The sequence below is a fragment of the Phaenicophaeus curvirostris genome, chromosome 11 (assembly GCF_032191515.1).
Source record: "Phaenicophaeus curvirostris isolate KB17595 chromosome 11, BPBGC_Pcur_1.0, whole genome shotgun sequence".
Classification (NCBI taxonomy): Eukaryota; Metazoa; Chordata; class Aves; order Cuculiformes; family Cuculidae; genus Phaenicophaeus; species Phaenicophaeus curvirostris.
In genome coordinates, this window is record NC_091402.1 from 8,331,488 (window position 1) to 8,359,368 (window position 27,881).

Below are 27,881 nucleotides of genomic sequence, written 5' to 3' on the forward strand. Positions count from 1 at the left end.
AAGGCAATGGATAATAATGTCTGTCTATTTTGTTTAGAGAATGGCAGTGGTCTCTGCAATGTCCTGGGTCCTGTATTTGTGGATAAGTGCCTGTGCAATGCTGCTCTGTCAGGGGTCCCTCCATCACACTTTCCAGCAGCATCACCTGCACAGACCAGGTAGGACTGAGATCAGATGTGGGATGCCATAAGATTGCAAGCTTTCTGCCTGTGCTTGTGTCTGTCTTATAAATGATTGAATAATCATAAAATCCATTTTATCATTTAACTTGTATGAGTTGCTTGCCTGTACATTGCACAGCATCTTTTCTGGGTTGGTCTAATGTGTTGGGCTTTGCCAATCTGATGTTGGAATATTCATCCTTCAATGTCATCTAACAACTTTCTGACACAGGAATCCCATTTTGGATAACCATTTAGTTTCTCTGTCCTTATTTCTGTTTCTATTTCCTATTTTCCCCACATTGTGTGAGTTCTGGAATGGGTGTGTAACTTGGAAGGATACTTACAGCACAGGTTTGGATAAGTTTTCAGTATCTGACCCAGGTTGTTCATGGGTTTGTTACTTCATGTGTTGGCACCAAATCTCACTCACAGTCACCATTGTCTACTGGAGGTTGAGTGTTTGCCCTAGTGTAAATAAGACTTGACTGTTATTCTGTGGTTCCCAAGTTTACCTCTGGAAATGGATGGGGATGCAGCCCAGAGGAGAATTTGGGACTGTCTTTCAATGAAGTTTAGTGCCTGTAAAGGCAGAATAAGCCCAACAGGTTAGTTGTGGGGGATGCAGCTCACCATGACTGTTATGATATACAGAGAATGCACGTTAGTAGTTTTATTGTGGTTTTATTAATACAGATGGAACATGCTACTTTTTCAACTGTTAATTGTGCTTTGAAGAATGTGCTGTGTTAAAAATTGAGGAGGTGGCATATTCTAGCACAGTATAATCATCTGGTTAAAATGAGATGGCCAAGAATATCACTTCAAAACTTTGGATCGAAATAAAGGTGGAAGATGTTTCAGAGCTTTAGAAATGAAAGATGGAAAGTGTTAACTCGGTGATGAATCATTTAATAATGTGGCAACTTTTAATGTTTTTTAATCTAACTGCATTCCTTGAAAGACAAATGGTCTTTAGCAACCTTAATGAATGAGTTTTCCCAGCTACTTTCCTTGTCTGTATGTCAGAGGTGTTGGCATTGTCTACCTTTCTTGTGATAAAGCATGCCTAGTGTGGAGGAATAGTTCTAAGTCATTGATAGACCAGTTATTGGTAGCTCTGATAGAGTATCAGATTAACTAATGGTGTTATGTTTGCTAGCTGACGTTGGAATTTTTGAGAGCATTTGAAGTTTGAGTGATGAGGTCCTTATTTGGGACTTGCAGAGAAATGAACAGAATATTTACTGCCACACAATTGTAAGCAGGGCAGCTGGTTATTTGAGTGTCCCCTGTGAAGGAAATGGGGAGGGAGGAGAAACAGCCCAGCTAAACGGAAAGGTAAAAGGAAAATGTAATCTTGTTTTGTAGAAATCAGTTGAAACAAGTGACATTATGAGAAAAAATGAGAGCTGAGCAGATTCAGAGCTCTGCAACATTTGCCTAAGCCTGAAAAATCACCTTTTTTATGAAGCAAGAACAGCAAGACACTGAATGCATACCAAGTGTTGGGGAAATGTGAAAAATGACAAAATCTTTCACTCGGAGATGTGATACAGATCGAGTGAAGGTTTTACTGCTGCCTCATCACCTACTTAGAAACAGCCAAGCTTTCCCTCCTGTGAGCCTTTCTCAGGCAGCTTCTCTGCACCCTACATGAATAAGATTGATGGTGTTCTGATCCCAGGCAGCCAATTTCAGTCTCTCAAGAAATAATCCACTACGTTGACAGATGAGTAGAATTTGACATGATGTTCACCTCGGATTCAGATTGTGCTGCACCTGGGAAGTACCAGCTAGTGAGCGTCCTTTAGGGAAACTGTTACATATTTTGGACAATTTCTGCTGTCATAACAGGAAATCAAGACAGTGTTGTTTGTGGTGGTTTTTTTTTTTTTAAGGCCATGAATTTGCAGTCTGCCAACTGAATGTGAAAAGTTGTACATAAAAGGGATGGAAATATGTTAACTAGCAAACTGAGCAATTTTAATGTATTCAACTGCAGTCCCTGAGCACACCCTATTTTTCATATTTATAATATTAGGAATGCGTCATTTACTTTTAGTTAGTCACTGTGTAAGTAAGATTAAAATGTTCAACCAAATAAAAGTGAATAAAAAATGGATGCAGAAGAGCCACTGCGTAATTTCAGTAATTAAATATTTTGTGTATGAAATTTCAACTTATGGAATCAAGGTAAATATAGCTGTAATCAATAGCGTGTTCAGCATACCTTTTCCTTCAGTTCATTATCTTCCATAGAAAATGAGGTGCTGTAAAATAAGAGAATATGAGCTGCTTAACTCTATCGTGGGGCTACTTTGGCACAAGATATTTAAAAAGGCAGGTTCCATCCTGTCTTGTGCTACTCCTGCTTGAATAGGAGAGCCTCTCTGAGCACAGGAAGGTGCAGGTAAAAGATAAAACCCACGTGGAGTGTATTTAGCCTAGTAAACTTGAACTCAGTGGATTAGCATGGTGAATATACCCATCTGTACTACTACAGTTAATCCAGTTTTGAAACGCTGCAAACCAACAGCAATAAATGAAAAGGTTAGGTTATCGGAGATTTGAGCTTCATTTTTCTTTTCTGAAACTTTAAGCAAGTGTCTGAATGGGGTGAAATAGATTTCTGTACACTGTGCATGAGAACAGAAGTTTTAAAGCTTCTTTTCGGTGCAGTATAATTTTTCAGTTTCATAATTCAGTACTTCTTTGCTCAGTTAAGTGACTTAGCAGAAAGTACAGAACTGAAAACAAATGGGATAAACTGCTTTACGTGACAGTACTTGTAATTGATTGTAGCTTTAATTTCTGTGAAATGTTGATGGGCAGGCACAGATCATAAGGGCATAGTAAACACTGCTTGAATGTACCATGTCTGCTGTATTATTTGTATCGGATCGTGAATTTTCTTGTCTCAAAACAATGAAAAGTTTGAGTGCTGCTGTTAAGTACCCGTAAGCATTGGTGGCTGTTGCTTTTGACTCTGAGGAGTAGGGCAGGGCAGATTTTCAGGGTTCTTCACTGGGACTCAGAGGAGAACTTTGGAGAAAACTTCTCCCTTGTAGTATAATTCCACTTGGGTAATATATATGGCTTCCTGCAGGCTTTTATTACTGTATTTCATTTACATGAAAATTGTTAGGCAAAGGACATATGAAAGCATTCACAGGGAATAACCTTATGTGGAAACAATTTTTTTTTTATTTATTTTTTTTTTCAAGCATGTCATCTGTGTGATTTAATAAGAAGCAGTAGTAATGAGGAGAATTCTGCTTTGACTGTTTTGGGCTCTAAGGGTCATAGAGCTGTTGAATCAGCCTGAATGTGAGGCTATGATTTGCAATTAGCTGGTGGCTCTGATGGTCCATTGATGTCTGATTGACAAGCATCGCTCTACCCAGGGGTAGGTAGTAGGTACTGGCATTTGGCAAGACAGCAAGGTATTAACAAAGCAAAAGGTTCAAGTTTAAAAAATCCACCACCCTTTCGCTCACATAACTCTTAATTTTTCTGGCTTTGTTCCATAAACAGGGCATGTTTTACTCCCAGTGAAGACCATCAGCTGGTACTGAATTACAGGGAACAACACTGGCCATGTGTTGCTTAAAAATACAGGAAAGCACATTGTATTCACCTGCAAGTTTGTGTATGATAATTAGCAACATATTAAGGACACTAGGTTAGTCTGGTGTACAGTGTGAAGTTGTGAAGCAAACAAGCAGAAATATGTACCTACAGTAGCAGTGCTGACATTTGCAAATATGCTAATTAAGAATAGGCCTGTTCAGAGGAAGAAATGATAAACTGAATTAAGGCTGGAATCACGTCTACTAAACAATAAGCACTTTTATGTGTGACTAATGATGTGCCCATTAAAAACCATCTCAAGACTGATTCTGTATACCTCTTATTACAAGGAGATAAATTGGTCTCAAAGCAATTCTATGCAAACTAACAAGCAATATCAAGCTAAGGGTGGTCTGAGCGTGTTTCTCAGTAGACAGCATTTTGCAGAAACTTGAGTATGTGACTGAGTAAAAAATTTTAGTTCAGATCTTGGCCTTCTCACTGATTTTTATAGCCTTGGGGGAAACTGCAGGTTTCCACATTTCAGAAGGTCTGCTGTTTTCATGTGTCCAAATGAGTGGCTACTCTGTTCAAATCAGGTTGGGAAGAGCATTAGTCTGAATATAATTCCCGAGGGAAATGTAAATATTGGTCTTGTCTTTGCAGAACAGTTGAGATTTGGAAGGTGAATTCAATAGGATTTTGTTTCTTGCTATTAACAGGAACAAGTGTAGACTGGGAAATTTGTATATATAGTTTCTGTGAGCAGGAAGATTTGTATGCCATTAACTATACATTGTGAATGCTAACTATTGCTTTCAGTATACAATGTCCAAACTGCCATGCAACAACTTAACCAGTATCCAACAGATCACACCATAGAAATGAAAGTTAACAACTGGTGTTTCTTGTGTTAGTTGAAATTAACAAATTCATAAGCTCTAAGGCCTGAGTCAGGTCTCATTTGCACCAGCAAAATATATCTTGATTTGTTCATGAACAGAAAAACTCCCTCACAATGAGCTATTCCAGTCACTCACTGGAAATTATTGCTTTTGTGATACCTTTGTATATAACTCTGGCCCTCACAGTCTTGGAAATATGAAACTAACAACCGTTAAGTAAAGAAAACCAGGCTGGAGGTATTTCCTGTGTTCCTGGTCACCAAAAAAAAAAAAAAAATTGATGATTGTGGACAAGCCTTTTCTTTTTTTTGTGTGTGTAGGCAGAGAACTGATGTAACAAAATCAATGCTTAAGGACAAAGCAGGATTAAGAGCAGCGTGATAGCGATGCATTGTTGACTGTGCTTCTGTGATGCTCTTGTTTACGGTGGCAGAATTTATTAGAAGTATTGTACCCCAGTTTGAGCCTTTTTTTTTTTTTGAAGGCTCGAACTACCAATAGAGAAACAAGACAGCTATAGAGTCTGTCAGCTGTTACTTTAATGGGCTCCTGTCCTGCAGGTAAAGGGGAAAAGGTAGGCAGGCATTGCTGAGGAGCAACCCGCACAGAATGGAGGGTCAAAGGCAGGAGGAAGTTTTTTTTAACCTGAGGTGGGTGTGTAGCTGCAAGGCTCACAGCTTGGTTGCAGGTGGAGGAGAGCTGTCACCAGCCACACCACTGAATGTGATGCCTTATTACCTCTGATCCAGGGGGATGAAGCAGCCTGAGGGGGAGCAGGTGTTGTGGCTCAATGGGCTGTGAAGAACAGCCTGGGCAAGGTGTGTGGTGGGGCACTGAGCAGATATCTGTGCCCAGCACAGCTCCATGGGAGCTGCTAGAAGCACGGCTGTATTCCCTGCCATTGTCCTCACAACACACCTTGTGCAAAAGAGCAATGGCAAGGTATTAATAGTGATGTTTTGAGAGGAAGGGCATGCCTCTCACACATGTGATTTGTGCTCTGTTTTGGTCCTCCCTGCTCTGTTCTTCCTCCCAGCTGTGCTCCTGTCCCCATCCCATGCCACTTCAGCTCTTGCTCAGGCCCCTCTGCAGGCATCTGTGCAGAGAGGAGCAAACCATGTCCTTCTCTGCATGGCAGAAGCTGCTCTAGGGAAACAGGGACTGCAAAGTACCTCTTGCTGGGGTGGCCCTGGCAAGCATCTTCTCCTCCCATACTCGTGTGCTAAGCCTCCAACTCCAAGTGCAGCCTTGGGGCCTTGGTGAGTCATGAAGGGACCTATCTGTGCGCTGCACTATTTGTAGCTTGCTGTCACGGTATTAAAGACTCTGAGAATTCATACTACAGTGGTTAAGTCCCAAGGAAATTTTGGCACCTACAAATGTAAACCCCAAAGGCAAACTGTGTTGCTCTGTGCTGAAGTATTTCTGCTGATAACATCAGAAACCCGCCTTTAACGATTAGCCTACTTTAGTCCAAGGCTCATTTATATTTTAAAAGGCAATATCCAAGTGCATTTCCTCATAAGATAGATGTGTTTTCTCCCATTAAGCTTCATACTGTTTTATCCTATCCTGCCTATAATCTTTGTATTCCCTTTTGAATGTTTTCTTTTCCACTCTGCTGTGAAATCAACCTTTGCTGTGAGCAAGATCTATTTTCCTGATGGGATTCAGCATTTTTACCATTTCCAGATGCTCTGCACAGAATAGCTTTCCCCAGCTAAACTTATTTTTTTGCATGGGAGCGATGCTGGAGATCTCATTGTGCTCTAGGCAGGGACGATAAGGACTGCAGCACAGTTAGATTCTAAATTTATGAGACTCAGTCAATGGTGCACAATAGAGAATTGGGGTGTAAATTAAGCCGAATGAAGTTAGAAAGCCCCATGTATGTATCTGTGACTCATATTTCTATGCTCTATTTTGATGATCGTTATCCAACATCTATCTCTTGCCTTTTGTATTCCTTTCAGAACAACAATTTCTCTCTTTTTCTTTCCCAGTGGGTGAAGAAACCAGTCCTGCCCTTCTTGAAAGGTCACTTCAGTGACAGCAGGTGCAGGATCACTGTTGCTATCATATGATAATCAGTAATTGTGTTGTAGTATTCCATTGTAATCCTTTTTTTGCTTTAAGAGAGTAGCTTTGCATGGAAACTGTATTGATGGCAGGAATGGGAGACCTTGCTAGTTTTTGGATGATGTGAAAATGTTTCCTTGAGAATCACAAATGAAGTACAATCAGCGGACAGTCTGTTATCTGAGGTGGCTGAGTTTCCTTCTACCAGGGTGCTCCCTCTATGAGCTGTGAAGTTTTATTTCTATATAATGTACCTTACTTTTCATTAAATGAATAGGCTATCAGAGAGCAGCTGAAATGGTGATACTTGTCTCTTGATTATTGGGAGAGAAGCTGGTTCAAATCAAAATACCCATGTAACTTGTCCTCATGCATGATCCAAAACTCCTACGGGACCAACTTTGTAGATGACAAATCCAAATTGAGATCCTTCATTGTGTATCTGCTAAAAATAATGAATCACTTCTGTACGTGTTAGTTTATTGAGAAGTGGGGAAATTGGTACTGTAACTTCTGATGTAGTAAACGATGTAAGCAGCCAAGAGGCTCTATGGGTCAGCCTGAGAGCAAGCAAGAACCTCAGGATCTCAAGTGTACACACTCTGATAAAACTTTATTATATGCTTTTAGTGTCCTCATTAATGCTCTTCAAAAATACCGTTAAATACTTCTGGCAAGCAAAGCTTCAGTGTAATTTTACTGTAGTGTTAAGGATTTATTAATTATAATCTTTTCTTGCAGAGTCTATTTATATTTGATCATGACATTAATTGGTTGCCAAAACAAACTAGAGTTAATAGTGTTTAATTAAGTGGTTGGGAGCAAGCAAGGATAGTTTATTTGGAAAATCAGTTTCATTGATTTATGTGTTTGGTTTTTAAAAACATGAATAAATGAAGGGAACCTATTGTGTAGCACCTTTTTCCCTACATGCTTCCCAGGAGTCATCAGTAACACTGATGTGAATCTGAACAGATTGAATGGTGGAAAAGTATCTGTATTATACATATTTGCCTATACAAATCTGTTAAGAAGTAAATGTTCACGTTCTGAATCACTCTGCATCTGAATAAAACCTAAAATCAAGTAGAAATGAGAACAAGTAACATTGTAACTAGCAGTTGTGTTCAGAACAATGCATTTTGAAAAACACATTTCAGATTAAAACTTAACTGCATTTCAGATGTGGCTAAAGTTGCTTTCTATAAGAATGGTATGGTAAAATACAGTAACATGACGAGAAATATTTTCAGTAATAATTATATTAATACCATATATATTTATTGTATTTCTATAATATAGTAATTTCTGTATTTTTTATTATTTACTTCAAAATCAGTCAATAGCACAGTGTAGAAGTTTTTGAACACCAGCGTATTTAATAATTTAATGTGAAAATCAGAACTGAGTGGAGAATTCTGGGGGCTTAATGTTTTGTGAGGAATTAATTTCCTAAGCTGAAACTAATTTAAAAGAAAAATAGTTTGATATCTTTGTGCATTCCTTGTCTCTGCCTTGATATTCCTGGCTGAGGGAAAAATTAAATTATCTGTATAAAGCTTCTGTTCTTCCAACAGCTCCTTAAAACAAGTCATCATCCCGATAAATGAAAAAAAATTCTGCCTGGAAGCATATAGTCAGATATGCCAGCAGCTGCCTCTTTCCCAAAAGAAATCAAGACCTCACAGACTTCAAATCCACTATCAACACAAACATGAGGAAGGTCTTGTGTCTCCTAGCTGGTACCAGCTCTTGGTTTGATGTGCCACAGCACTGACCTTAACAGAAGTCTTATGTTTCCAGAAGTTGCTTTTTCTGCCCTCAGTATCAGTTTTCTCTGCTTTTTTTTTTTTTTTAAATGAAAGATATTTTCCTTACCTAAAAAAAAAAAAAATGCTTGAATCTGTAAGCTATCATTGCTACACTGACACTCTTTGCTGTGAATATTGTTAACTCAAAGTTCTTTTTTGTTACTTGCATGGGATGCTTTCAAGTTGGGTGGTCAGTCAGCTAGAAATCACTGTTGTTCATTACAACAAAATCCCAAGAGATAAGTCGAAGGTAACAGGGTTTTGAGCTTGTAATTGATTTTGGTGTGCCAGGGCAGGATCCAACAGAGAATGGTTATGTCTAAGCCATCTCCCACATCTGTAGTGTAATTATTTCTGTAATAATATCATATTTTTGTGAGGCTTTAAAAAGCAGTTTCCCCCCTGATTAATTAGAAACTGTCTTTCTATGGCTGAAACTTCAGTGCTTTCTCCATTAAGTCTGCAGCCTGGGTGGTGTTTATCTTAACCTTATTTTGAGTTTCTCCAACAAAGAAATGACTCCTTTAGTTCTAATTTGGTTCCTCATGGTATTTCTATTATCTCTTTCTAGTTGGCAGGCAAGGAAATCAGATGTGCATCAAATGAAACCATTTGTCATGGATTAGTGCATGCAAATGCCTTCATGACAGCAATAGACAAAAGCCAGTGAGTGCCTGAATGCTAACTTTGGAGGAGAAAATTAACAAGGCCAGAACACCAGTGATATCTGTCCCTAAATGAGATTATTCAATGCCTAAGAGCAAGGTGTCGCTCTTCTGTCCCCTCCCTTGCCATTTTTTCTCTTACTGAAATCTTCAACACATTAGGGCAAGGCACAGTGACCCCTGCTAAGTGGAGAAACATCCATGGGAGCTCCTGGCTTTGGGGCTACCTGATGTCAGAACCTTCTGTCTATTAAATCCTTCTCCTCTGGATGCAGGTGAGTTGGGACACAGCCAAAAGTAGAGAAGACCATGAGTGATGCTCCAGTGTGCATACCCCAGTTTGTCATGATGCACTAGGAGTAAGAAGAGCTGCCAGGTGGGTTATTTAAGTGAATCATGTTGCAGTGGAATAGATCTTCCTGAGTGTCTTGGTTGGAAATGTTTTGCATTTCCTTTTTCCCTGAGGACAGAACTGGTAATTATTTAATGGTGATCTCCTGCTGTTGATAACACACTGAATTGAAAGAGTTGACAGCTGTTATTAGGTATTTATCTCATGCTTGTGATTGATACTCCAGTTTTGTCATAAGCCTGGTTGGGCTTCTTTGAATCCTAAAAGGCAAGTTTGGGGTCTACTGAGTTCCCTGCTCAAGGAATGAGGACTTGCACGAGGAAGAGATGAGGCACAGTTGTGGGAAGGGAGTTTTGTGATGCCCTGACTGGGAGGGAGCTGTGGACAATGAGCACCCTCTGTGCATTTGCACTTTGTATTCCATCCCCTCTGAACGCCCCTAAGAGAACACCAGATAGAGAGGCTGTGCCTTAGAGCAAAGCCCACTACGTAGCCATATTACCTGCTATTTTCTGTAGGGTTTTATCCTATTTCTATCTTTTTTTTTTCCCCTACTACTGTTTAGTCTATTTCTAAATCTATCTCTCATTCTTTAAATCAGTTCCCTTTGTTTTCTTTTAAATCTTTATGTAAGCTTTTATGGCTCCCCTTTTTGAAAGAGCTCTTCGAACCTCCTCAATGCACCTTGATGTGCTTTTTAAGCAACAAAATGCTGCTTGATTTCATCCCAATTAGGACACCACTGACATTGTTATGAAATAGTTTCAAACACTGCTATTTGTAAACAATCAAAATGGATCTATTTGATAAAGAGATTTGTAATGCTAAAATATATTTTCCATGTTCTGATATTGACACCGTATTTTAAGTGTTTTCTAACAAAAAAATTGGACAAAATATAAGCTATAACCTTTTTACTCATAAGAAAAGTTATTTCTGCTGATCAGAATTTTCCAGTTAGGGAAAAAAATCACAGCTACTCTGTGCCTGTCTCTGCAGCAGACTATTGCAAGGTAATATACTACCATAGTTGTTTGTGGGGTTTTGTTTCTCCTCTCTGCCCTTGATTTTGTGTATTTGTATTGGAACCAGGCTTTCCTCCCTTCTACCCCTGAAGTTTCTCCCTATTTTGATGTTGTAGTGGGGTCAAGACACCTTGTAGAGGTTATGCTGTTATCACAGGAATAGGCATGTTGGTCAGACTGGGTCATGCAGGCTCTGGAAAGAAAACCCTTGTCTGAGCAGGACCAGTTCTGAAAATGAACAAACGCTAGCAATAAAAATAGGTGCAAACTAAAGGGAATTCTCCCTTCAGTGTGAATAATGTGATGGTTTCCCCAAGTAGAACAGTTTCTTGAATTTTAGATTGTATTTGAATTGGCTTTGTGATGCCTGTTGCTGCATAGTGTTTTGTGATGAAGTTCCTGCTATGAGCAGGGTGGTATCAAGCAATTCTTTTGTACTGGCTGTACTCTCCTGAAGTCCAGGCTGTGCAAATCCTCCCTAAACCATGTTCTTATGTAAGTGGAATTATTTGAGTTTTGGTTTTATTTTCTAATCTATCAAAGGAAAAGGTGTAATCTAAAGCATCTAGAGATGGAAGTAGGTGACGAAGGAGTATTGCATTTATGCTGAAGTCCTTCTGATGAGGATTCCGTGTCTTTAGTGTGCTGCTCCCTGCATCTAAGGGGCTGTGCTCTTTAACATCCGAGAAGAGATTATCCCTTAGTCCTCATAGAATCTATGAATCAAAGTCTGTTGGGGAAGTTGATAAAGATTTTAAAATGCGAACCTTTATTCAAATGTAATTATAGAAAAATAATTTCTTCTGTATGATATATGTTCATTGTATGAATTGGTACTCGAAGTTTCAGAGTTCTTATTTTAAGTACTTTATTGCCTGTATTTCACATAGGAACCAAGCAAAGATACAAGCAAAATTCAGATATACCTTTATCATGAGAGATTAATCCATATTCTGATAGCACATACATGTCTCAAACATCAATATTTGCTATTAAGAGGGCATGGTTTTACAGGACACTCAACTAACACCTGCCTTTGGCTCTTTTCTTTCTCTTTGTGATCCACCAAGGGACATTTGATTCCTGTGTGCAGGCTGTACACAGCATCCATCCATGGAACAGATCATGTGAGGAAACAGATCTCCATTGTGGGCATATTTAGGGCAGCCGAGATGTGAAAAAATGAGGTTTTGTGACTTTTTCTTATGTATCTTTTCCAAGTGAGGTTGATGGCTGACAGACACTGTTGTCCCAGCTGGTACCCAGAGCCAGCATCCCATCCCCAGTGCTCTGTCCTTGGCATGGCTTGGTGTGCAAGTACAAGTGTTGCTTTGAGTGGGTGATGGATCACGAAGGCTCTTAGCTCCTTCTTTTCATGAAATCAAGTACTCTAGTGTAAGCCAACTTCACGCTGGCTTAAACTTTCATGGTGGTTAAGCTATAATCTATCAGACTTACCCAGCTGTGAGATATACAGAACCTTCACGTTCACATACTGTTACTCAATTGACAAACAAGTTGTACCGATTTTTTTTCCCTATGTCCATGCTCTCAACTGAACCATGGGCTTAGCACACAGAAACAGGCAGTTTACTTCAAATGTGGAACTTCCCACTTCATATTTAATTGCTTCCTTTAAAAGATGAGAAGGTTGGGCTTGTCTTTGAACCACAAGGCTTCTGCTTTAAGTGTGTTTCTCACTTGAAGGCTACGCTTCCCACCAGAGTCTTCTGTGATGCTTCTAGTCTTTCACAGGCAGCGTAACGCTGATTCTGTGTAACTCTGAGCATATTTTTTGCAATGTCTGACTTGCAAATCTTGTTAACCAAACACTGTTATCTCAATACACTTGCAGGGCTGCTACAGAAGCATAAAATCTTGTGGCAAGATAAATCATGCCAATGTTTTGGGGGGGGGGGAGCATCCTGTCTCTTTCATTTGCTGCAACTGTAAAAAAAAATTAATTTCCAGATTGCCTCTAAAGAGACATTGTTCTTGGGAAAGAGCAAGCTCATTCCCAGAAGAGCACTGTGCTCTGGGGGCTCCTACCTGGAAAATCACCTGTGGAGAGTGTCTTGTTTGGTCCAGTCAAAGCTGTGATGGAGGCTATGTAGGACCACGGTGCTCTTAGAGGTCTGCATGTCCTTCACCACTCACAGCCCTTCTTTGGCTGCTCCTGGTGAGTTTTGATCCAACTGCAGAAGTTTTGCTTCTCACTCACTGAGAAATAAATCCTCCAAGCTGGGCAGAGGTCTTCTCTGTTGTTTACCTCTGTTTTGACAACAGAGAATCTCAGAAGTTATATCGCTATTTACCAGTCTTGTCAAGTTTCCTGGCAGGATTTCATGCTGTTTCAGCAGCACAGCAGGAATCCCATGTCCCAACTGATAATCGGGGCTATCTGGCTAGACTGGAGAGCCCTGACCAGGGATTCTCCTCCACAGGATACTTTTCCTCTCTTGCAATGAAGAGGCAACTGAGCATCAGCTAACATCCACTGCCTGGCTAGGGTATATAGTGGCTCTTGATATGCCTTGAGAATCAAGCTAAGATTTTTTCATCTGTATTGCTGAATTAATTAAAAATTTGCTCATTTTAACTTCATCGTTATAAGCTCTTTTGTGCTTAAGGAATTGTAGCAGATCTTCTTTTCTATTTTGACAATTGTTTATTTTTGTAGGCTGAAGGAACACAGGCTAGCATTCTGCATTTTGCAAAGCAATGTTTCTTTTGTTGTGTGACTAAAGCAGTGCAAATAATTGAATTTTTTTTATTTGACAGCCAAAGCAAGATATCAAGTGCGGGTTTGATGTAGTATTTACTTTTTGAAATTAGTTTAGAAAAATTCGATTGCTTTTCTTACTAACTGGAAAAGAAAAAAAATAACAAAACCTGAAACAATTTGTCTTATTCCTAAACACTGAAAGAAAAGCAAGAAAAAAGCCAGATTAATAAAAAAAAAGTCTAGAGAGGGTACTGCTGCTTTGCCTAAATATGCTGAAATCAGAGAATCTCTAATGTTCTGCTGCAGGGGTTGACCCTTTATTGTCTCTTTCCCCAAAGTAGAGCTATGGTGTTAAGATATTACTGGTAGGGGGAGTAACCTCCAGTACCTCTTTAGTTTTGTTTTGAATAAATAGTTGGGTAATCGGGAAAGCGGATATGGGACATCATGATTTTTCTCTCTCAGTTGCGATGAGAAGGCAAAAAAATGTGCTTCATTGCTTTTATTCTCCATGGCCAATGTGGTGTTGTATGTTAGGCTGAATGGGACAGGTCCTGCCCCTGCCAAAAAGTGAAGAGTTGGAAGAAGCAGCACTAACCTCACTGCCACTAAAACTGAGCTCTTGGATGAACTATGGAGACAGGCACTAACCTTTGAGAATTAAATGCATGAGAAAAGAAGGCTTTAACAAGCAAAGGTAGTGTATTATAAAAACACCTTGTTGCAAGGCTTAACCTCCTGGGAAGAGTGTGTTTTGGATGGTTTTGCTTTGCTTTCTTTCAGAAGAAAGGGGAACCACTGCCCCCTAACTCTGTGCTGTGCAGTAGGTGTAGATATTCTGCTGTTCTGCTGCCTTTAAACATAAGGCTTGAACTGTGGCTTCTCTCTCTGCTTGCATTTTGGAGGAGGCTGCACACCAGCCACACTAGAGCACTACTCGTGGCCTCCATCCTTTCAGAAAGAAGCAGGAGTCCACAAGGAGGGACAGCAAAGCTTTGACAAGTTGAGGTTTGTCTGTGGCGCTATTGAGGGTTTTTATCCTGACTTCTCAGATATCTCAAGATCTTTGCGAATTTAATGAATCAATTTTTCTTGCCAAGGTGACAGTTATCCATGTCAGAGACCAGTACCTCTTCTCCTTTAATGAATGTAAATCTGTAGCAGAGATTTTATTGTCCTTAAAGAAAGAGACAGGAATATAATTTTATTTTGAGAGATGCTTCTAGTTTATTTGTTTGGTTTTTTTTAACTAAGGCTTAGTATTAGAAATGTGTTTCTTTATCTAAGTGATAGCATCTGTTTTTGTCATTTTTATGTAAACTCAGCTTGGCTTTGCAAAGCATCATTGTTCTCTTCTGGAGAAAGCATGATTGTCTATCAGCAGTGAAGCTATGTCAGCATGCTCTAATATTAATCATTGAATCCAGCAGTTATTTAAACTGTATCTATTTGTGTCTTTTTCATTACAAGTTCTTGGGGGAAAGTGTGGTGGGATTCCTAAGTGGCTGTATTGGATTTTAAGTAAGAGTAATTACAGTCAGTTAGTTAGGGATTACAAGCCAGAGACCTTTGGTGAAATAGACTTGTCAAAAAAAAAATACTGGTAGGAACATCCTTAGCAGCTTTAGTAGGATCCAAATTCTGGTAAAACAGAATAGAAGAGAGGTTGAGATCTTTTCAACATGATCAGTGCTGTGGTGGTCTGAGCATTTCCTCGTTTCAGATGGAGGAATTGAATCTCAGTCTCTCACTTAGTTGTTGAGTTTTTCTGTATTTTCCCTTTACTGGAAAAAATTTGATTCTGCCAGCAGGCCACTTGTTCAGCACACGGGGAGCTGCTGGCATGACCTGGCAGCAGCGCAGCATAGAGCACAAACTTCTTTCCAAAGCCTTGTGATTTTTGTAGAAGTACCAGGCTAGTTCTGTGTGATGACTTTTCATGTTGTTACCAAGCTCAGTGGACAATCTGTAGCTGTCAAATCTTGCAGAGACCCAGCTTTCTGCCAGCAGAAATAGAATGGGATGTAAAACACTTCAGATTGGTTTTGACGGCCCTTCATGCGAATAGAAAATGTAGATTTGTTTCATAACTGACAGAGATGATTATTTATGTTTCTTAGAAAACAAAGTCTAAAACTCTTTTTTTTTTATTTTTTTTAACCATTATGGATGACTTTTCTTGCATTTTCACATTGTTCTTTTTGAATCATGACAAACTAAGATTAAGCAAAGAACAGCCCCTGAGATCTGTCATTTTTTGTGATGATTTACGTAGGAAGATGCCCATAAATTATGGAGGCAGCTACTGGATACTGTGAATGAAGTAGTACTTTATTTGTAGTGTTGATTTGAGAAATATCCTATGAATTTTATCTGCAAGAGTTGGTGGTGCCATCCCATAAAAATGTTCCTTAGCATTTTCAGGACACTATGCTACAAGGCAAAGTTGTTAATTTTCTATTTCTTTTAATTTTTTTTTAAAATGTAAACCCATGGGTTTTTATGCTGGGTTATATCATTGTCAGCCTATGTCCTTTCTTATTAACTTCACCACGTCATCTAAATGTTGAAAGAACAGAAATCCATCTCTTGTAACAAGAAAAGGATGAAGGTTTTCCATCTCTGTCTGGTGCTCTGAATGCTTTGACAACTGTAATATAACTATTGCTCAGTAAGTAATTCACCTAGTTTTGGAAACCCTCTTTTGTCTGAAGCATCTCCCTCTTCTGTAATGGGGAGTTTTAGAAACATGCTGCAAGAAAAGGAGGATTAATTTTGATCTGCTGCAAAACCTTTGTATTTATGGCTGCTATTATTTTATATATTTTGTTTCATTACTCCTTGAGGAGGATGGAGGAAGATGGCAGTGTATCATCTTCCAAAATGAGGATGTGTGGATACACATGTGGCTAGAACTGTCTAACCTTTTTGTTCTCGGTGGTACAGCCATACTCGCATACAAGCCTCTACGCTATTTCTTCTTCTAGTGCAGAGACCCATTTTTAGCGTACAGAGCTGGATTCTGCACTTGTATTCTTCACAGAACTTTGTCCTTTGCTCTTCCCTTATTTATCATGTTCTCAAAATAGTCCATGGTGAGGATGTCCAAAGCATCAAGGTCTGGTTGCTCTAATAGATAACCAAGTACTAAATGTTTCCCATTATCTGTCCGGGTCTTGCAGTCAGTTATTCAAATAGTCACAAGGGTTTGGGAGTTGGCTGTACTTCTGCTGGATATTGATGAAGATGGAAATGTTTTGAGTTTTGCTATTGGTGAGAGCATTTTTCCTCATTCAGCAAGTGCCAGTCTGGAATGAGACTCTTCCCACAGGACTGTGGCTTGTCACAGGCCAAACGAGAAGTGGTAATGGCATTGTAAAGGGCAGCAGAAAATCCCTGCCTTGCATTACCCAGGGGAAATAAATGTTGCTGCCTTTTTCAGACCAGTTTAGGGTTTTTTTTCTCCCATGGAAAGAATTTCTGCAGCTCCCCTAATAGCTGTGAAGACATCTGTTTGTGTTTGCAAAAGCAAGATGTGTCAATAGCTGTGCTGGCCAAGGCCCTGCCAGGGTTGAAGTTGTGGTTCTGGTGCAGGTGGTGGTTTTGTGTCTCCAGCCACCATCAAGCAAAACCCCAGATGACCTGAGAAAAGAGAAGGTGCCATTGCAGGAAAGGGCTTCTCTCATTCTCTTTAGTTCATATGCACATGTGATCTGCTTTTTGGTTTTTTTCCTGTCAGTGAAAACCTTCAGAAATATCACTCCATGAACTGGAAATACCTATCAAAATAGGTATTATACCTATTTTGCATTATTTGTGTTATCTGCATACCTCCACTCCAAAGAAAGATGATACTACCTTCTAGTATCTTTTTATTTTATTTTGACCTTCTGTGCTCTGGTGGTCAGTTAGGCAGACCTCACTGCTTATAGGTCTTGTGTTTTCTAAATGAAGTACTTTAAAAATCAAAAAGGATAAATCTATGAAACCTGAGAATAGTATCAATTATCCTACCTTCCTTCTTCTGTAGAAACATTTTTGTTATTAATTTTTGAATTAGGATTCCTGTAACAAATTCTAAATTACATATTTATTGACTTAAGTGGAGAAAATGTCCAAAATATCATTAAGTTGGCCATGATTTTTTGTCAATACTTAATGTTCGGGTACATGCAATTCATGCTGTAAACAAAGCCGTGGTAAATTAGTGGAAAGTAGTGCTTGTATGTATACATATCCATGTCCTTACTGTAAGCCAACTAATTCTCTGCTTTCCATCCCCCACATGTTATGATTTCTTAGGGGTTTCAGGCACTGTACACTTCTGTATGTATGGTAAAATTCAGAAGCTTCAAATCCACAGAATCAATCCACTTGGTGATGTTCTGGTAAATAACACTCGAGAGTTTATAGTTTGTTCAGCTTTGTGATAGGTCATAATTTGGATTTATAGCCATTTGCCAGCCTGGCTGGCACAAGGGTAAATATTCTTCTTTCTGGGAGGCTCTAGCCTGGCAGCATCAGTGTACGATGCTCGGAGCCCAGCAACAAGGGGAAGTTTCTAACCTCCCTGGGGAGGGACTGGTGGCTCGCTGCTTCAGCAGCTCCTGGGGCTGCCCTGTGCTGTAGCTTCCTTTTGAGATAGGTTATTAAGACCTGATAGTTAGCAGTGAGTGGTGATCTGAGGTAGTAACGGATTTTCTTTATGATAAGCTTGCCGAACATTTTGGTTTCATCACACTTCTTCTGGCAATGATAGATATATTAATTAGCATTTTTATTGCATGACAGTCTATAGCCTGAAAATGTCAAATTGTGAGCACATTTGTGTATTAGGCTTAACTATCAGTGCTTTTCCAGGAATATAATATAGCTATGTATTATTTCTATATTGGCAATATTAAATCATTGTGCTTGGAGAGCTATACACCTGCTCTTTATTCATTTTTCCTCTGCTACTTGAAACCTGCAGACATCACAGCATCTCACCCAGCTGTCAGTATTTAAAGATGTTTTCTCTTTTTAAGTTTCTTATATAGTTATATAATATGGAGGAGTGGAGGATATAAAGGTTTCATCAGTATGCTGCTCTGTAACTTAATTTATATTTATTATTTTTTCAAGGAGGGCATCTTCCACGCCTATGAGGAGAAACAGAGGTAGGCTATGAAACATTGTTCTTAATGAAAGTGTTCCGTGATTTGGGATGTTAGAGCAAGTCTGCTGGGAAATGGATTAGTAGGCCAGGAGAGGGTATTGTGATCAAAGTGCATAGTAAATTAATTTACCTCACACTCCTGCAATTTATCACACAGATATCACCTCTACACATGAAAAGATACATGAGTACGGATGCAATATTGCTCTAGTGCTTATATCTTATTCCAGAACCTAAATAATTTAATGTTCCTGCTTTAACCTTATTGAAATATTAAAACCCTGCAATCCCTTAGATTTGCTTTTGTTATAACTGTAGCATTACATTTTCATGTCATTATGACACCAGTTCATAATTGCAACCCAGACAGGCCTTTGGCCATTTGAATAGAAAGTAAAACTGGGTTTTTTCTGACTGGTAAATGCTAAGAGATTTCATCATGAACAAGGACATACATTATAAAGAAGGAGGAATTACAGATTCATGGACATCAGGAGCTCTTTTCAAAAGGACTTTCTCATTTGCTCACCCTTGCTACTTCTGGCTTGCAGTCATTTACCATCTGTATAGCTGTTGTGAGTGATTTTTCAAGTTGCAGTAGTTGCGCTTCACAATTAGACTTAGCTGGTAAACAGTTCATTAAAAATATCTACTTCAAAGCAAGATGAAGCAAGTCTTTCAGAGGTTTTGATGCAGAGTGGAACAAAGTAAAAATTCCTCCATTGTTGAAGGGCCTCTGGGTTTGGGGCAGAGTAGGGTGGTGCAGTGCCGTTGAGCGTGAGAAATGCACTGTTATGTTCTGGATGGAACAATAGGGGACTAATGTTCTCCCTTGCTACTCCTGCTCCAGGGAAATGCCCTGACAAGGCTGCTCTGGTCTGTCTGTACCTTTGACCAAGACCTGCTTTGTTCCTGAGAAGCACTTTCTTGTCAAAATTACTGCCAAGTAGCTCTCCTCAAAAAGTTTCAGCTGTACAGAAGATGTACTAACAGATTAAAGAAAGAACTAATTTAGATCTCTTTTCAGGAATTATAATCACTGTGCTTCATATAATGCATATGAATTCATAATTCAATGAATCTGAGCTGATCCCTGCTGCTTGTGGAGCTGGCAAGCACAGTGTTGCAGGGAAGACTCTTTCCTCCTTCTGCTGCTTCTGCTGTCCCATGTCTTCTTTCAAATGATTGCTTGGCTGCTGCCTGCAGAGCTACCAGCTTCTTTAATTGGAACCCCTTTATTGCCTGGGTTCCTCTAATTAGTTACTTATCTCAAGGTTTTTTAAAAATTTGGTAATTGGTGTATGTAGCTGTCTGTTTCCCCTAAAGTCTAAAACTATTATATATACAGCTTATCTAAGTGTACAATCAGCTCAATTAACAGTAATTACAGTTTGAGACTTCTGTGAACTGTTCATTTTTGTGAAGAGAGAAGTTTTCTTGACAGTTATTTATGAGTAGAGGTCATGACTGTCACTGTAGTAATCTTTTCTTGATTACTAAACCCTGATAACTCAGATTGGTTCTTTTTAAAGTATTTTTGGTTCCATTAATTTGCTTTTACCACCAAATCTAACACAATTTCTGCTGTAGTAAATCAACTTCTAACAAGACTACACCTTGCTTGTGACCATGGTTGTTCTGGTCAGACTTCTATATGAGGGAAAATATGTATCCAAAAGCACTTAAAGAAGTTTCAAATAAATTACTCTGATATTTCTGTTTACTTAAAATTTCTAAAGTGGAACACTTTAAACACTCCTAAATTTCTTGGGTTTTGACACCAGTTGAAAGGTTTGACTGTGCTTAGCATGGTTTTCTTCTATATTTTTGTAGCATAGAATTATTAGTGTTAGTTGAAGCTTTTTAAGTTGCAGGGCTTGGAACGTTTACCCTCAGTATGAAAATACAACACACACCAGACATTGGTGTGGATATACTAAGGGAGCTCTGTGCAACCGGCAGTGATGTTAGATCATGCCAGGCTCTGTAGTGTGGCCGCAGAACAAGGCAGATTGAATTGGCTGAGACCAGCTGCAGGGAAGTGTGCGGGAGAACAAGCTAAACCGTGAGCGTGGCAGCGTTTCTGAAAGCTCATTGAACGATGAGGTGGTGCAAACATTGGAACTCAGACTCCAAAACTGGCAAGAAAAAGGTGATGGAAGAAGTTGCTACTCTTGTAGAGAAGGAGGAAAAATCTTTCCAAAACAGGCAGTTGGTGCTCACTTGAGTTTTCATCATAGTGTTACTCCATCAAGCAGAATGTAGGCACCGAGTAAGACCACATTGATTCCATGGTGTTTTACAAGCATTGCCGAGAGACTTAGAGTGGCACAGGACTGTTTTCTAGGGTTATATATAAGGACTGTTAGACCCTCTTAAGAAATAAGATTTATTGATGACTTCTGCAAGGAATTTTGGATGAGTTAAGTGATCTGTGACAGAAAGGAGTAAACAGTTGCTCAAGACATTTTGGTTTTAACCAATGAAAAATTAGTCTCTTCCACTGAGGTAGAAAATTTGTTATGAAAAGTCTTGTTCAGGTCTACGAGAATGACAAGTACTCTAGGTCTGCAGGTGACAAAGGCATGTGTGTAGGCAAAAGGGAAGAAAGAGGCAGCAATCTTTTTAAATAAGAGGAGTCCAAAGCTACAGAACCATTTTGCAGTGTGTTATTCTAATCAGAAATCAACAATATGCTGGGATTCCAAAAAGATATTAGAGACTTGGATGATTATCTGAAGACTCATTCAGATACTCTTTTAGTGCATAAACCTCATTTTAACAATACAAGCTTACTATTCATCTCTTAACTTCAAGTCTCTAGTGCAAATCCTAGTCATACCTGTGCTAAAATCAGTGCCTGTTTCCCTGATGTCCATGACATCTGGCTTTTGAGTCTGATGCAATGTAGCTAAACCAAAACTTTTATCCTGGCTGAACAGGACTCATCATAATATGAAATCTCACTTTTCAGTGTTGTCCACCATGAATAACTCCAGCCTGCCTGTAACACGAGTGTTATCTTCAGGTCCTCAGCTTGTCTCATCCTGACCATCTCTGAGTCATGCTACATGAGCCATCTAAGATGCAATTGTTCAAGTTTATATATGCCACCAGGAGTCTCATTAATGCTCTTTTCTCATGCCCTGATTATTTCCACCTTCATTTCTGCCTTCTGTTCTTCTTAAGTTTTGTTGTACTGTCCATCTATAATGACAAGGAAAAGGCTGTCCTCTAGTGTGTACCTCATCCTCCCTCTGTTCTGCTATCTCCTTTGCTATTGCAGCAGTCATAAATTACTTGGTTTGTTTTTTCTTTTTCTTAATAGCCTTTTAAGTCTATTCCCAGTAGATTGATTTCTTTTTTACTGTGTTGTACGTGCTTTCATGTACGTGCTCACATTGTGCAGGTTTTCACGTTGTTCACTCACATAGTAATTTATGTACTCTTTCAAAGTACCAAGCCACTTAAGCATTAGCTGCTGTTGGGATACTGGATTAGATGTAACAGTTGGTCTGGTAATCTATAATAACTGGTCTGTAACTGCAGAAAGAAAGAATTTTTTTAAATGGATATCTGCAAAGGTAACAAATTAAACTTAGGCAACTGTGTTTGATCAACAGAGGCACCTCCTGCTATATACTGGTTTAGGTACCCAAGTGCGGGTCTGTACCTACTGTGATTTTCAGCCATGAGCTTTCAGGCATCTCATTTAAAAGATCAGTTGCCTAAGGATTTCAATTCAATGGGTCTTGGTCTTCCAAATACACCACCCCACTCTTCCACCCTCTATCCCCTATAAGAAAATGATCCTAGGTGTATTCACACAATGCAAAGGAAAACAAACAGCCTAGTTGGAGCCTGTACCAGCCCCAGAGCTGACATAGCTGCACCAGGACATATTAGCTTGAGCTGTTTGCTGTGTTCATGTAGTAACCTTCTGCCCTGACTGTGCTGGCTTCTGTGATCCTTCAGCATCATGTGTGTGTTGATAGCTAATCTACGTTCTGCTCTCAGATGCTCAGTGTTTTTTAAGTTTTAAACACCTAAATGGATGAGTTTTAAACACCTAAATGGATATAATAAGTTAAAAGATCAAAAATCTATATTTTAAAATTTATGAAAGGTTATCTAAATTACACACGTGTTTGTGCTGTGCTTCTCAGATTTTGTTATGAACAATTATCAGCAACAATTATTAAAAGGTGTAGCTAAAACTTAATATTGATTGAAACACTTTTGCATGTGAGCATGCATAATATGCAGTGCCCTGGTTCATTAATCTGAAGCAAACTGTGCTGCTCTGAAAGAAGGAAGATGTTATTAAAGAGACGTATATCTGTATAGCCAGGCTGTTGCCTTACAAAATGTGGTGATAAACCTGAGGTTTAGGTACTCTTGAAAATATCCCCTGTAGAGAACTGCATGTGTTTGTTTATAATAAGTCAGAAATAGAACAGGATTTCTGCTGGTGTTTGTAGCCCGTGCCCTGGCAGCAGCCAGCAAGCACTTTATTAGCATCTAAGCCCAACATTAGGGCCTCAAGGGTGACCTTCAGTAGAGGGGAACAATCAGACACGTTTGATTTCCTAATTACTGAGTGGGGCTAATGGATGCATGGCAGCATCAATTCCACAAAAACTATTCTTGTTCCTCTTGGGTTCCTTAGACTCCCTCGCTTGTATTGATTGCATTCCTGCCCTGAAAAATGTATAGGCAGTGTGAAAGAAAGCTATTCTGGCTTGAGGTGCTGGAAGATCAACAGTGTCATGTTATACGTAGTGACTTAAATGTGATATTCCAAAAAGAGGGCAAGATACTGTAGCTCATATCTGATGAGCTGAAATAATAGTTATTAATAACTATGTTCTGTTTTTAAGGAAATAAATGGGGCACAAGTAATTCTCTTAGAGTGGAGGGGCTTACATTGCAGTAGTCAATAGTGCAAATAATACCATCGCTACTTACTAAATGAGATTCACTGGAGAGGAGAAGGTAACGTTTTTAAATGTCCATGGGTGCTCATTACTTCTGCAGCTAAGCTGCTAGTTTAGAAGTACAGCACACTGACAAAGTATCCCTTATCCACTGAGGATTGCTTACTAAACAGCCGAAGTGATTTAGGGCTGGTGTAGAGCAGGCAGGTCTGGATTTTAGACCATGCTGCCAGCCAATGCTGTGGGTCACTGGTGTGGGATTCAGAGGCCATGCAACAAATAATTTCCTTTGCAGCACTGGGATACAGGTTCCTAGTTTCCCCTCTCCTGTTTTTCTATACCTCTTGGTAGCATAGCTCAGGCTTGTGAGATGACCTAGAACGAAGTAATTACTGTGTAAGAAAGTAGATACATATACTGGAGTAAAATACTAGTGAGTGTGCCATATATTAATTATACCACTTTAAAAATTCCTCATTTAAATCAGTTTGCTATGGGATGTTGTCTTAATGATTTTCACCAATTCTGCATTATGAAGAATGATAAATAACTGCTTGGTCTTTCCATGGCATCTGCCTTTTTAAATTATTTTATTTTATGAGCTTTCCTGCATCCCTCCAATTTATATGTTCCTGCTGGAAATGAAGTGTTTAAATCTGTTTAGTGGCCTTGATTACCTTTACTGCTTTTGCTGGAACCTCTCTCTCTCCCCTCTGTTTTTCCCAATTTGTCTTTTTTAAGGTGGAAATCTTTAATTTTTACCCTATTTAGTATGTTTTAACTATATTCCTTCTCTGCTATTTTTTTTCCTAAGCTATTGTTTTTCTAGCTCCCAGATTGTCTGTTATCATGGCTGAACTATCTTTATTTTTTTCCGACCTGACATTGTTTACTTTAGAAATATCTTGGAGAAGGTACAGGTGACTGTTATGAGTTCAAGTGGAATTGCATCTTTTGCTAGCTCTTGTAAAATTTAATGATTCCCCCCCCTTTTAAAAAGAAAAACAAACAATTAAAAAAATTAATTCAAATGTAGTTCAACAAATGAAAATAACAATTAATGTTGTTCTTCAAAGTGAAGCAGGGGGAGTTAATGCTGGTATTCCCTCCAGAGACTCAATGCTATTTTTCTTCCTTTGATAATACCAACAAAGTGGAAGCAGCTTGGGCAGATTTGTGTGGGGAGGTGTAAAAATTGTAGGAGTGTGGAAATAGCAAAATAAATTTATCTTCATCCCACTACAGTGTGTCATTGCAGCTGTTTATTTCAGTCGTTGTTCCACATAAAATACCAAAGCAGAGCCAGCTTCTCCGCTGCCTCAAACTGGCTGCAGTATAAAGGGTATTTTCAGGTAATTTTCAGTAAGCAACAACAGGCCTGAAATGCTGCCCGTGTTGTCACGTGTGCCTAGAAGCAGGTCCTGTTTGGCAAAAAAGCACTGCCAGAAAGTGAGGCTGTAAGCAGCAAAAACTGTGAAGCTCTCTGAGAAGGACCTTGAGGTTGGAGGATGCTCTTGCCTCACGGATTTGGAAGCCAGCATCTTGTAATTGGTTTTCTCCATGTCCCCATTCCTGAGGGGAGCAGTGGGATGAGTGCAGAAAAGGATTCCCCAGTTTTTCAGCTACCATCTCATGGGAAAAGCGCTATAGTGAGTCACTACTTTTAAAAACAAGAGGTGACTCTAGAAGTGTTGCTGCTGCTATTGACTGTGTGTGGGGTGACCTCCAATGCCAGCCCAATGAGCCAGCATCCCTGCCTTTGCGGAGCTGTGTATTTTGGCTCAGATATAAGTTAAAGCTGTTATTTCTTCTCCTATGGCACATGTAAGTTGTTGCATTGGAAAGCAACCTCACCATCTGCTCCCAACTTCTCATCATAACTGGCCAGAGACAAACTTTCAGCTGAGGTGTGACTCTGGGTAGAAAGGGGAGAAGAGACTTTGGACAATTAAATAGAGATTCTTTGGTTGTTAAAACATAGTCGCTCTCAAATTTAAACAGAAATATAGCTGTTGCAAATGCAAATTTTTTCTAAAGTTCAGCTGATGCTAAATGAGATTCTGGTGCTTCTATACTTAGAAATGCTTAACATAAATTATGACCTAATTAACATTTGCATGGTAATCTAGACTTCCTACAGCTTATTCTGCTAATTAACACATGACAAATGATCAAGAATTAATATTTCATTGAAACATAACTTGTCCAAGAAAGCCCATTAATGCTGTAGAGAACGTTTCATTCCCTCACTTTTTTTACCTGAAAAGTGTTCTATTACAGTTAAGGCTATTATATAATTTTTGCCATTAAAATCGTTTGTTATTAGAAAAATTACCATAATAAGGATGACTGCAGGTGTTTCAAATTTTTCTCAGGTCTACTCTAAAATAAATGTATAAATGTCCTGACATGATCAACTAGGCTAATTAGGGTTTGGGGTAGTTGAGATTCTTCTGTAATACCCCACTGGACTTCAACCTGTCAGGTGCAAACAGGTTGAAACACAAACCAAGTGCAAAACCTGTGTGCTGTTCTGTGCTTGTTTATTTGGAATGTGATAGTACTGAAGGGTAATAACCATTCTGTGTAATGCAGTGTTATGAGCAGATCTGCAGGCTAGCTTCAAGCAGGCCAATATCAGCACAGAGCACAACATCGTGGTGTGCAGAGATACCAGCCTGGGTCCTTAGCTGCTCTTGCTGCATTCATCCTGTTTCATATTTTCCCCCTTCATCCTGTGTGCTTATCACTGCTGCAGTGGGGCCAGGCTTCCAGCATCCTCAGCGGGACCCAGCTCCCTGTCCTTGTCTTTACTGGGGAGACTGGTCACCTCTTCGCAGGACATGCAGGTCTGAGCACCCACTTATAGCCCGTCATCTTAAGTGGATGGCAAAGTAGATATTATGGCTTAAACAGAGAGCTTAGTCTTCAGAAAAAATACTTTCTTTAGATCTGCAGGGAAAGGAAAAGAGCCTGAAGACTTCAGTAAATGTGTATATGGTATGGATAATTAACACTTCAATAATAATTAACTGCCAACTCATAAAACCAAGGAACTGAAGTTTTAAATCAGGGTTGTAATTAGGGGTACATGATCAATGCAACACACAAATCTAGTGAACTAGTTCCTTGAGCTCAATGTGATTAAGTACTGGCCATTCTTGCCATGCTTTTTTCTATTTCTCAGCACTGCTTAATGAAAATTTGAATACAGATGTGTTTTCTTGGGCTGAAAAAGTAAGCCTGATAACCCTTTAAAAAAGTCAAAGTTAAAAAATAATCAAATGAAGGCACATAATATTTGTGTAGAAGTATAAGTTGAAGAAAACTACCACTTAAAGCAGTAGGTATCCTTTTGCAGGAATAGAAGTCTCATCTTCATTGTTTGGTCCTCACATTCATCCCTACAGACACCACTTGCTCCATTTCTTTTAGTTAATATATCATCATTTGTTCACTAAGCAATAAATCCTTAGTGATTAATCAGTCAAAACGCCTATTGGTTTCAGAAGGAATGTCAATTGCTTGGAAAATAGAGGATCTGCTCTCTAAAGGAAGAACAGAAAACATGCACATATTAGACTAACATTTGCTTTGTTCTAAAGTCAAATTAATTTTGCCTTGCCTGAAGCCGACAAGGGACTTAATCATATATATAGCGTCTAATAAATCCTGCTTGACATATGGTATTTCCCTGTGAGCTTTCAAAAAGGAGGAGGATGCAGCAGATACGTTGTTCAGGTACAAAGGCCTCGTATTTCTAGAGCACCAGTTGAACTCTGACATTTTGTATTTGCTTTTGTACTCCAGTTGTGTGTGCTTTTCTTAGAAAGAGCTCATAACTCAATTTTGTTGCATGTGGCTGCTTGGCCCTGGTCTCAGATGCAGGTGCAGTGCAGAAACGTGTCTCTGAAAAATCTGTCTCATGAGATTGTTCGAAAGCTCATCTCCAATGTATAAGGTCAATGTCTCAGGTTTGAGTTCAGACTTGTGGCTATCATTATACCGTAACTCAAGTACTTAATTATAAGTTACTCAACTTTTTTAATTCAACTCAGACTATCAGCTCTGAGGTTATGAATATCCATCTTAACATTCAACCTGCTCAAACCACTTCAAATTAAGCGTGAATTTCTCAGAACTGTGATCATGAGAAAATGGTCCTCTACCTGATTTTTTCCTCACTAAATGAAAACCATAATACAAGATTATGGGGGTGGGAGGGTGGACAAAAGGGGAGTGACTAGCCCTGGATCTGGATGGTGGCTTTATGGAATATGTCATCTTGACTGCTGAATAATTACTTAAATGCTGAGAATACTTGTTCTGTCATTCTCCTATTGCCTTCTTGGGAGAGGCCTTAGTGAGTACAGGGTGTAACCTCTTGTGTAATAATTGACCATTATTGCTTTAATATTGTAATGATCTGAGTGTTAGCAAAGCCATATCTTTGAATTTCCTGTAAGGGTAACTGTTGGATGAGTTTCCTT

General features: G+C 39.2%; 1 protein-coding gene across 1 annotated transcript in view; it reads left to right on the forward strand.

Annotated features, from left to right (window-relative positions):
- TAFA1 (TAFA chemokine like family member 1) overlaps window positions 1-27,881 on the forward strand; it is a 228,015-nt gene that overhangs the window by 2,394 nt on the left and 197,740 nt on the right. Inside the window, exon 2 of the mRNA XM_069866288.1 lies at window positions 38-158. Coding sequence (XP_069722389.1) covers window positions 41-158 — 118 coding nt within the window. The 5' untranslated portion in view covers window positions 38-40. The remainder of the gene's footprint in view (window positions 1-37; window positions 159-27,881) is intronic.